The sequence below is a fragment of the Rhipicephalus microplus genome, chromosome 3, assembly GCF_043290135.1.
Source record: "Rhipicephalus microplus isolate Deutch F79 chromosome 3, USDA_Rmic, whole genome shotgun sequence".
Taxonomy (NCBI): Eukaryota; Metazoa; Arthropoda; class Arachnida; order Ixodida; family Ixodidae; genus Rhipicephalus; species Rhipicephalus microplus.
Window position 1 is genome coordinate 277,093,877 of NC_134702.1, and position 12,554 is coordinate 277,106,430.

Here is a 12,554-nt window from a genome sequence, read left to right on the forward strand (position 1 = left end):
TATATAGAACACCGTACTTGGGATAAAATATTACCCTATGCAACATTCGCCTATAACACTGCGATGCAAGAGACAACACGGATGATGCCATTACAGCTTGTTTTTGGCCGGACGGTAACGACACCTTTAAATGCAATGTTACCTATTGACGAGACGCCCGAGTATTACTATGACGTTCACGACTACACACAAAGAGCAGAAGAAGCCAGACAGCTGGCACGATATCGCATTCTCCAACAGCCGAAAACTGACACGCATTGATAGAATCTGCGAAGAAGAGACGTCCAGTACGCACCAGGAGTCAGAGTATGGGTGCGGATTCCTGTACGAATACGTGGCCTGTCAGAAAAACTGCTTCGCCGCATTTTGGGTCCGTACAGAGTGCTCCGCCGCGTCGGCTCGCTCAACTTCGAGGTTATGCCAGAGGGACAAGATATTTCATTCCGACGGTGGCATTGCACGGAAACTGTGCATGTCGTCAACATGAAACCATATCACGACAGGCAATGAAACGCTAAGGATACAACGTTCTTCGACTTTAACGACATCCCCGACAAGGGTTTTTGAATGACTGCCATGCAACCAGTTCGACACAAGCATCGGGACGATGCACTCTGGAAAGGGGAGCAATGACACAATGTGACTTCAAATTACGCACGCTAGCAAGTACTTGTGCCTTCTAGATGATTTGCGACACACGAGCCTGCGGGACCCAGCTGCGCGTGAACCGTTTTGGAAAAAAGAAGAACGTAGAACAAGAGGCAGAAGTGAATCCTCGAGTCAATCTAGCTGTGTTATTATTCGCGGGCACAAGTTCGCCCTGCCTACGTTAGCCTATTAAAAGAGTTCATTGAAGAGAGCGTTACAATATACATCTTTTTGGGGATCCTATTGAGTGCTCTGTAATCAACACAAAAGCGGACAGAACCATTCGTTTTCAGGACCAACACCACAGGAGACGACGAAGAGCTGGATGAAGATCGAATAATATCCCGTCTGAGCATGTCAGCGACGTTTTGTTTAATAGTTTGCCGTTCCGCGAAAGACACACGGTATATGAGCAGCGGCGTGCAACACAGCTGCTTTCGGTTTCGATGCTGTGCTCTATAACGGAGGTGTGGCCTTGAACATTGGAACGTACGTGAAACAAAAGGCCGTGCTTTTGGAGAAGGTCTAAGAGGTCTCTCTTTTTCTCGTTAGTGAAGTGATGACTTATGGTAGCATTTAAAGCAAGTGCCTTGGTATCAGTTGAAGCAGACAAACACGGTGATTCTGCGTGAAAGGAAACCAGTGTAAAGAACTTGCTGTCAGCGAGTCAGCTCACAGCAGCGCCCTGGGGCAGCATCATTGGCGTAGAAGTTTGGTTCAAGGTGGTAACGAATGCTTTACCGTCATTGAACCGCACAATGCCGGGTGTGATAGTAAGGCCCGCAGGTTTGGAGCGAACTGATGGAGATATGAACACGTCACCGGTAACTATAGCATCCGAAGCGATCGTGAAAATTTGTTCATCTCCTGGCGAAACGAAACAATCAGCGGTAGCAACGAAACGAAATGAATGTTTCGCTGAAGGCACGATATCAAAGCTGATGCTAAAGAACGGAAGCTCCATCCTAAAATGAGTGTGTGACTGCACAAAGGAAGTACAAAAAACTGAACGTGGTGAAGGATGCCATCCACAAAAACGCGGACTGTACAAACACTTGAGGGTTGAATAAGGGCTCCATCTTCGCAACGAAGGGGAGGGCAATCGTATGGTGCCCTAACTTTTTCCAAGCGGGCACAAAAGTCTGCACGAATTACGGAAAGTGATGCGCCTGTGTCCACCAGTGCCTCGGTCTGTATATCCTCAACGTAAACCAATAAAACATTTGATGGGCGGTGCGGAGGAGTTTAACGCAGTTCGAAAGATGCAGATATTTTTCCCGAAGCCACACTATTTATTTTTCCAGTTGATGGTCGGGAATCGCAGTTGAAGGACGAAGTGGAGAAGAGGAACGTCGCATCGGTGAAAGTGAGCGATGACGCGAGAAACTAGACCTACAAACTGAGCCGAAGTTCTGCAGAGACGGCGACCGACGTGGGCTGTTTTGATACAGTCGGCGATAGGGTGGTCCAGTGGTGTAGAAATCGTCCCGTTTAGAGTCATCGTATCTTCGTCTTTCGTCGGGCTGACGGCGTCGGCAGAACCTTGAAATATGACCACGGATGCCGTAATAAGAGCAAGCCGGCCGTGTAGTGCGCCAGGCATTGTAAGGCTGAACTGATGCTAGCGGTGCAAGTGAGTTAAGTGAATCATGCACTCCGGACCATGATAGCTGCATTAGGCTTTGCTGGGGTGCAGGTGGTATAGCAGCAACCTGAGCATAAGCAGGCATAGACACAGGATGTTAGCTCAGGACAGATGTGCCAGTCATCGAGGCCAGGCTTTGGTGGGCTGCAGGTGTCATCGCAGCAACGTGAGCATAACTTGGCATGGGCACGGGATGTGAGCAGGGAACTGGTGTACCAGTCATCAAGGCCAGTTTCTTGCTCATGACGTCACGTAGACTAGTAGCAAGTGGCGTCGTTTATTATCAAGGTGGTGAGGTGAAGCCTGTGCACGAAGTTGCTCGCGGATGATATAGCGAATTAATGCACGCAGCTCTGTTGTGTCGTGGCTCGAGCTCAGATCAGACATATCAGGTTGCACCCGAGTGGTCTGAAGCTCCTCAAGGCGCTGACAGGTAGCGACAACATCGGCTATTGTATCGGGGTCAGCACATCCAGCGCATAGAAGCGATTGTCACAATGCCTTTGAGCAGGTGGCGCACACGGTCTTTTTCCGCCATATAGTTGTCGATGCGGCGGCAGAGGGCGAAAACATCTTCAATATAAAGGCTGGTGCGTGCACACCGGTGACTATCAGTGGTCGTACGACTATTTGCGACTGGTCGCAAACAGTCGCGAACGGTCGCAAACAGTCGCAGAACGAATGCTTTGGGTAGTCGCTTCCTGGCCAATTTTTCAGTCGCATGACTGCAGTCGCAAAGCTGCTGGAATCAACCAGCGATGCTCAATTTTTGTTTTTTTTGTTTTGTCATTGCGCTGCCCTCCTGCCAGCAGATACAAACGAGTGTGTTCCTCTGGGTCTGTGCCACCATGGTCACCGCAGAATACTGTGCTTGGTGATGGCGGGGCGCAGCAGCTCGAGCAAAGTGTCGAATTTTGTGGCGGCATTCGCAAGAAGCTAAACACCTTCAAAGTAAAGATAACATAACTTGTGCACTATATTTCCCTGGTAATTAGAAATTTTTTCATCATGAACTTGACTTCTAACCGCCTTCAATGCAGCCTGTTTGGAATGCGTTTGTGCTCCATGCCTTGAAAACGAATGAAGACGCCGCATCCGAGACGCGTTTGTGCTGCATGGGAGGTTGTGGCAAGTCAAGATCAATTCAAGAGCATTTCTGAATACGTACGACTCTCGAAAATACTCTTCGTCGCCTCAGTGCAGCTCTGGAGGTAGGCGGCTTGCATGGCTGGCCAACTCTAGCGATCGAAGCGACGGTTTCACCCACCACCAGCTGTTTAGGGCGAAACTTCTTGAAGCGGCACCCGTTCATCCCTCGTAGCTGTTCCAGTACGTAACAAGTATAACATTTTGACCTCCAAGGTGGTGCCGGTGGAAGATTTCTTGTGTGCGTTGTCGAACAATAAAAAATAGTGCTCAATGTACATGCCAATGGCTGCTAAAGGAGAATGAGAGACAGGAGCATTCGGCTTTTAGTCAAGGCGCACGCTGCGATCCCCATTAGCAGCCATTAGCGTGTACCTTGAGCACTATCTGACAAGAAAAGGTGGCTACGTAAGACTCGCTGGGTGTAACCTCCTTAGTTTTAGAGAAGTTTAGCGAGCCGCAGTGCAATGAATACAATCAACTAGTATACACAATGAATGAACTCGAGGTGGTTAAAGGTTGGAAGTAGATAAGAAGCGCGAGCCGTAGAAAAGAGAAAGCCGAATTCTCCTGCCTCTAATTTTATATTAGCAGCCATTGGCATATACATTGAGCCCTATCTGAGAGTAAAAGGTTGCTCCGTTATACTCGCTGGGCGTAACCTTCTTGGTTTTAGAAAGGTTTAGCTAGCGTTGGGCCGCAGTACCATGAATAGAGTGAACTAGTATATACCATGAACACGAGGTGGTTAAAGGTGGGAAGTACACCCGAAGTGCAAACCGTAAGAAAGTGTGCGTGTGCCACCTCTCGTTTAGTTCTTGGAATGTCCGCTGGATGGCGGTGCTTCTATATGGGGAATATATGATGAAAAGATGCGAGATGGTGGTTCTTGGAGTGTTGAATAGATGGACGAATGAACACACAGACAGACGCATGGATGGACGCATGAACGAACGCAGAAGCGGATGCATGAACGAACGAAGGGACGGACGCACGAACAGAGGCACGCACAGACGGACGGATGGACGCATGGACGGTCACACAGACGGGCGCATGGACGGACGAAAGCAAGAACGAATGGACCGACGAATGCTTCGCCCCACTCTCTATCATTCACTCCGTGAATATGCTGCCAGTTTTTTTTTATTTGAAGGCATCTGTACTGCCAGCGGTGACGCCATGGCATAGCGCACCAGCACCATGACAATCTCTCGTTCTTCGCTTGAATCGAACTTCTTTACGCTGTTTAGAACGCGGTGCGAGGAAGAACTAAAACAACTAATTTGGTGCGCTAGGTTTGGTCCTCTCACTCAGCGGCCGGCGATCAGCTGATTGGCACTGGTCTCCAGAGTTCTCGCTGATAACAAGATCCGACGTGACTCTCCCGTTTTGCGACTTCCGGTCGCTCGCATGCAGCCTCTGCCTGTGTGAACAGCAGTGCCTTTTCGATCGCCAGTCGCGAATGGTCGCGCGACCGCTGCTAGTCGCCGGTGTGCACCAACCTTAAGAAGTGTAAGATTCTCCGGGGCGTTCAACACGTGCACCAAGCCTCTTCTTGATGACATCCGAGCGCACTTACGGGTCAGAGAAAATCTGGTGGAGCTGATGTGTAAAGGCGGGCCATATAATAAAGTCTGTGGCGTGGTTGTAAAGCCACGTCTTTGTGACGCCGCTCAAGTATAATGCAACGTGGTTGAGCTTCGCAGGCTCATCCCAGTTGTTGATGGCTCTCACGCGGTGATTCTGCTGGAGCCAGTCTTCAACGTCCTCACCTGGAAGCCCTGCGAACAGCGGAGGATGCTTTTGAGGGCTGTTGACCAGGTGAGAAGGGTTTCTTGGTGGTGGGAGTGGTGGTGAAGCTGGCGCGCTGGGCTGGTCGGCCTGTGACATTACCGAATCTAGGACGTTTAGGCAGCGGCCTGAACGAAGCTCCTGGGATGTGTTCTAGAAGACGCTGGGTGTGTCTGAGAGCGCGAGAGGATGCAGGGACAGGGCAGCACTCTCTACCACTAGTAAGACAGCGTCCAGGACCCTGACTCGAGTATATGCCCCACAACGCAAACTGATGGGTATGTACAGATGAAAAGATGGGACGCATAAATATTGCTCATAATATATATATATATATATATATATATATATATATATATATATATATATATATATATATATATATATAGTCAAGGAGATTCTCCGTGAGTGGTCACAACGTTGTTTACTTCGACGTTTCGGCCTAGAGTCTGGCCTTCAGAATCCTGATGAAGGCCAGACTTCAGGCCAGAACGTCGAAATAAACGACGTTGTGATCGCTCACGGAGGATCTACTTGACTATATGCAACGCTACGGCCACTCAACCACCACGCCTTCCTTAATATATATATTCATTTTGAGATGATGGCCGTGCCACGGCCAAAACGTAAATGTATAAAGGAACTGCTTGCTTTCTCGTACGTGTACCAGCTTCTTTTCTTATACGTACCAGATTCACTGCATATATATATATATATATATATATATATATATATATATATATATATATATATATATTCATACAAAAATGCGGCTAAACACGGCTGCAAGAAAGAAGAGGACGAAGTGGGTTTTTCCGTTGGATGCTGGTCTGACGCCATCTTGCTCGTCGGGTTCTCTGCGCTGTAAATAGCTCATTAAACAAGTTACTCGTAACATTATTGGTGGAGGTGGACGACCCCCGTACCTCGATGGAGACGCGTAGCGGTCGCACCATCGGCGACCTTTCGACTGCTTCGACTGCTGGTACTTCCTCTACGCCGCCCTCATCAGTCCAAGCCACCACCTACGTCACAATACCGCACCTCCGGGATCCCGGCACTTTCTCCGGTGATGGTACGATCGATGTCGACACTTGGCTGAAGCGGTACGAGCGCGTCAGTGCTACTCACCGATGGGAGCCTACGCTCATGCTCGCCAACGTGATTTTCTACCTGGACGGCACTCCCCGAACATGGTTTGAAAGCCACGAAGCAGACATAACGAGCTGAGATCTCTTCAAAGAAAAGATACGTGACCTGTTTGGCGATGCATCTGGTCGTCAGCTCGCTGCGAAGAAGACTCTTGCCACACGGGCCCAGTCTTCTACGGAATCGTACGTCTCTTACGTTCTTGACGTCTTGGCCCTTTGTTCCAAGGCCGACCAGTCCATGTCGGAAGACGAAAAGGTTAACCACGTCTTGAAAGGCATTGCTGACGATGCTTTCAACCTGCTGGTTTTTAACAACGTCTCGAGCATCGACACAATCCTTAAAGAATGCCGACGTCTCGAACAAGCTAAAGCCCGCCGCGTAACCCAAAGCATCGTGCGCCTTCCGAACACAGCGGCCACTTCTTCGTGTGACGACGCCTTCCACCAGGCCCCTCGATGTGACAACCTTACACGCATCATCCGTCGAGAGGTCGAGGCAGCACAACCGGTAGCCACGACATTACCGATGCCTGCGCCTTCCCCGACCACGATCTCTTCAATACAAGCGGTCGTTCGTCAGGAGCTATCGAATGTCGGCCTACATCCTGTTCCTACCGTATACTCTGCTGAGCCTTCTTATCGTACCCCTTCTGCACCTCGCATACAACGCAATTCGTCCTAATGGCGTACTCTTGATGACAGGCCAATATGTTTTAACTGTCGACGCGTTGGCCATATCGCTCGTCACTGCCGCAGCCGCTGGGCTCCACCGTCCCAATATGCACCTCAGTATCACACCACTTCTGCTCGCCAGGCATCCCCACCGCTTTCTCCATCAACGCCGACCACATTTTCTGCTCCTACAGCACCTCTGAGCAGACCTCGCTACGACCAGTCACCATCCCCTGCTCGTCGTCAGTCCTGGTCGCCCCCACAACGCCGCGCTGCCTCCCCGACCTATTTGCAGCATCTCCGACCAGAAAACTAGGCCGTGCAGCTTCTGGAGGTGGAGCTGCGTTGACGACCTTCGTAAGAAATCCTCAATTAACATTAACAACGAACCGGAACCTTTTGGACGTTACTGTCGACAATGTTCGTGTCAGTGCATTGATAGATACTGGCGCGCATGTGTCCATTATGAGTGCTAACCTTCGCCGCCGACTTAGAAAAGTTGTCACGCCCGCCCTCAACCGAGCTGTACGAGTCGCCGATGGAGGAACTGCTGCAATTCTTGGCATGTGCTCTGCGCGAGTGTCTATTGGGGAGAGAAGCACTGTCGTTCTTTTCGCCGTCATCGAACATTGCCCTCATGAACTCATACTCGGTATGGATTTTCTAGCCACGCACTCTGCCCTCATAGACTGTTCAGCTGGTTCTCTCCATCTCGATTTACCCCTCTTTTCCGACCCGACCAGCCCTCCGCAAACCAGCCTCTGCTGCATTGATTTCACGCGCCTCCCTTCTAAATCTGTCACTCATGTCGACTTATCCTCCACGCCGCCAGTACCTGATGGTGATTACATCGTGGCCCCGATTCCTGCAGTGATGCTTACGCATGGGATTGCTGTGCCGCATATGATTCTGACGATTAAGAGAAACCGCACCTTCCTTCCACTGGTCAACTTTTCACTCACCACCCAAGTTCTGCCACAGGGTATCTCCCTGGCAAAAATTACTGCTCTCCAAAATGACCATGTCGAGCCCTTCAGAGTTGACGATTGCTGCAGCTCAGTCAGTGGTTCCACTCCATCACGTTCTTGGGGCGCCGACATCGAGTGAATGGTGTCATCGGACCTTACATCTGAGCAAGCTGCGGCGCTTTGCCACGTTCTTGAGGGCTATCGTAGCATTTTCGACTTTGCCAGCAACTCTTTGGGCCAAACGACCATTGTCACCCATCGCATAAATACTGGCCATGCAACCCCCATTCGCCGACGCCCCTACCGTGTGTCGGCATCGGAGCGTGCAATATTACAACACGAAGTCGACAAAATGCTTGCGAAAAACATTATCGAGCCTTCATGCAGCCCCTGGGCTTCTCCAGTCGTCCTTGTTAAAAAGAAAGATGGAACATGGCGCTTTTGTGTCGATTATCGTCACCTTAACAAAATTACAAAAAAGACGTTTATCCTTTACCTCGCATCGACGACGCCCTCGACTGCCTGTACGGTGCCACTTATTTTTCAACTATTGACCTTCGATCAGGGTACTGGCAGATAGCCGTCGACGAGATGGACCGCGAGAAGACCACATTCACCACTCCTGATGGTCTTTATCAGTTTAAGGTGATGCCCTTTGGACTCTGCAATGCACCAGCCACATTTGAAAGAATGATGGACTCATTGCTCCAAGGGCTGAAATGGTCCACCTGCTTGTGTTACCTTGACGATGTTATCGTCTTTTCGCCCACATTCGACTCGCATCTTTATCGTTTGTCAGCTATTCTGGACGTTTTTTGTCGAGCCGGACTCCAGCTTAACGCCTCCAAGTGCCGCTTCGCTCGTCGTCAAATTTCCGTGCTCGGTCACCTTGTCGATGCCCAAGGCGTGCGTCCAGACCCCGAGAAAATTCGCGCAGTCACGAACTTTCTCGTTCCGAAGACCACAAAGGATGTCCGCAGTTTTGTGGCGTTGTGCTCATATTTCAGACGCTTTGTTAAGGACTTTGCGACCATTGCACGCCCACTCACAGAGCTCTTGAAGAAAGACGTCTTTTTTACATGGGGCCATGACCAAGCGTCATCGTTTTCACAGCTTACGACATTGCTTACAACGCCACCAATCTTGGGTCACTTTGATCCATTAGCTCCAACCGAGGTTCACACGGACGCCAGTGGACATGGCATAGGAGCTGTGCTATTGCAGCAACAACGCGGACACGACCGTGTTATAGCCTACGCAAGTCGACTGCTATCTCCAGCCGAGCGCAACTATTCTATCACGGAGCGTGAGTGCCTCGCCCTTGTATGGGCAGTCGCCAAGTTTCGCCCATACCTGTACGGGCGCTCATTCCGTGTTGTCACGGATCATCACGCGCTCTGCTGGCTAGCCTCCCTGAAGGACCCCACGGGACGTCTCGCTCGTTGGGCTCTACGCCTTCAAGAGTACACGTTCTCTGTAATGTACAAAACAGGGCGATTACATCAGGATGCGGATTGTTTATCCCGCTACTCTGTTGACGAAGCAACCGATACTGACGCTATCACGGACGTTTTTTCCGTGTCGCAGCTGTTAAACATTGGTGAAGCGCAACGTCGGGATGCTTCTTTACGAGCCATCATTAACAAACTGGACTCAACGCCTCGCGACCCGTTCTTACGAATGTTTTTGGTGAAAGACGGGATCCTATATCGCTGCAACCTTGATTCCTTCGGATCAGACTTACTTCCTGTCATCCCAGCGCACCTGCGTTCCACTGTCCTGCATCAACCTCATGACGCTCCCATGACGGGCCATTTGGGCGTTTCTCGCACATACGATCGGGTACGACGTCGGTTTTTTTGGCCTGGACTTGCCCGCTCGGTTCGACGCTATGTCGCCGCTTGTGAGCCCTGTCAGCGTCGCAAAACGCCGTCTGCCCTCCCAGCCGGCTACCTTCAGCCGATCGACGTTCCCAACGAGCCTTTTTTTCGAGTTGGTCTTGACCTGTTGGGCCCTTTCCCACTCTCCACAGCCGGAAATAAATGGATTGCTGTTGCCACGGACTACGCGACGCGGTACGCAATCACACGAGCACTCCCGACCAGCTGCGCTACCGACGTTGCGGACTTTCTGCTGTACGACATAATATTAGTGCACGGTGCTCCCCGTCAACTTCTCACCGACCGTGGCCGCACGTTCTTATCAGCTGTCGTTCGTGAAATCCTGAGGTCTTGCCATACCAAGCACAAATTTACTACTTCGTACCATCCACAGTCAAATGGCCTCACGGAGCGCCTTAACAGGACCCTAACCGATATGCTTGCCAAATACGTTGCACCAGACCACCATGATTGGGACATTCATTTGCCGTATGTGACGTTCGCCTACAACTCATCTCGTCACAACACTGCCGGATATTCGCCCTTCTATCTACTATATGGCCGGGACCCAACTCTACCTTTAGACTCATTACTACCTGCGGCCACTGAAATATGCTGGTGAAGCCATTGCCCGCGCCGACCACGCGCGCCAAGTCGCCCGTAACCGTCTACAGGCTTCACAGGCGCGCCAACAACAGCTCTACAATTCTCACCATAGGGACGTGCACTTTTCTCTGGGATCTCTCGTGCTCCTCTGGTCACCTACTCGGCGTGTGGGACTGTCGGAAAAACTGTTGTCGCCCTACACTGGACCATTCCGTATCGTTCGCCAAGTGACAGACGTCACGTACGAGATTGTTCCAACCGATCCAACAAAGTCATCGTTAGCTCCGAGCGACACCGTTCACGTGGCTCGGCTAAAGCCCTATTACCCCCCTTCGACATCATCTGCGTAAATTTAGCACCGGGAGGGTGCTTCTACCGCCGGGGGTTATGATACAAAAATGCGGCTAAACACGGCTGCAAGAAAGAAGAGGACGAAGTGGGTTTTTCCGTTGGATACTGGTCTGACGCCATCTTGCTCGTCGGGTTCTCTGCGCTGTAAATAGCTCATTAAACAAGTTACTCGTAACATTATATATATATATATATATATATATATATTGTAGTGGAGCATACGCACTAACGTGTATGCGCCTTCCAAAGAGAAGGAAAAACCCCGTGCTCTGATTGCACGAGAACCTGGGCCGCCTTTTTCCAGACTTGTCGTACAGCCATTTTTCGTTGCGACATCGTTGCGACATCGTTGCGACTTCTCCGGTTCAATAAACGTCATCACAATATATATATATATATATATATATATATATATATATATATATATATATATATATATATATAGATATATATATATCTAGGTTGTGATGACACACTTAAAATAGTACAAGTAGGGGAAATGAAGTGGCGTACTGGTTAAGCTCATAAGGATTCATGGCGAGACTAACAGCTTGCGAAACAGGAAAAACAGAAACTAGCACACGCGAATCAGGCGGTGGCTAAAAACTGAAGTTTACTGAAAAGAAAACGCACTTTTTATATCTGACAATAACGTCACAACAAAACAGCGAATAGTGGGCCTTCACGTGAACATCTATGAACAAAGCAAACTAAAACAAAAAAACTTCTACAAGCATGACAAACATAGGTTTCTACAGACGATTAACATCCCCACTACCTGCACACGAAGAGATATTTTACGGGCGTATCTAGAGGAATACGCATTCTCACTCTCCGACGAAAAGAGCGAGGGTGGCTGACACACGTGCAACTTTCCCTCTAGATAATGCATGGTTCGTTTAACCCTTGGTGCGTGTAATAATTGTCAAGGTATCGAGAATAGGCGAACGCCTAGTACAATATTCGCAGTGTTGTCCAAGATATACGAAGCACCAGTAGAGAATGCGTTCTTCTCCTCGTCATGTGCTGCGAGCGGTTAGTCTCTTCATGAATGAGTATAAAATTATTGTTCCTAATACAGCCATTGTCTTCTTGATTTGCTGCTTACTGCAAAGGTTACCGTGCCAGTGGAACAGACACGCATGCTACCTGAGACTATGAACGCACCTGGGGTGATGGCAAGTTTCTCGGTGAGGGGCAACCAGCAAGAGATTCCCTTAACTTGGTGTCCTCGTAGTGCGTGTCCCAGCCGCCAGCCACGTGACAGCCATCCGTGAACCTGCAAGCCAACACTGACTAATAGTCCCTAGAAGGAACACGGCTGGTGCGGCAGTCATGGTGATGTGACGTCCCGGCAAGTACTTTTATGCTTTGCGGTCAAGGCTCACCTTCAGCGACTGATGTGTACCCGCGATACGGTGGTGAATACTGCGAATTCTTGTGGGGCACATCACCCCCAGTACATTGTGAAAGTTTTTACTGCTAAAAAATTCAGTAAGCTGAAGGAAGTTCCGATCGTATAGGTGTAGCGAAGAGTCTGTAATGACGGAATTTCCATCTGAACGGGAGGTTCACTGCAAATGATGGTGCAGGAGAGATACCTTCGTTTTTTCACCACTTACACTCTCAAACCGGTGCTTAGAAAACGTTTTTAAAGATGGTTACAAGTTTGTTACAACTTGACATATATTGCACG

The 12,554-nt window shown here is 49.7% G+C and overlaps 1 protein-coding gene across 1 annotated transcript in view; it reads right to left on the minus strand.

The window, feature by feature from the left end:
* Positions 1 to 12,554, minus strand: part of LOC142803214 (putative ATP-dependent DNA helicase HFM1) — a 1,032,948-nt gene that overhangs the window by 137,746 nt on the left and 882,648 nt on the right. Inside the window, exon 24 of the mRNA XM_075888308.1 lies at positions 12,026 to 12,137. Coding sequence (XP_075744423.1) covers positions 12,026 to 12,137 — 112 coding nt within the window. The remainder of the gene's footprint in view (positions 1 to 12,025; positions 12,138 to 12,554) is intronic.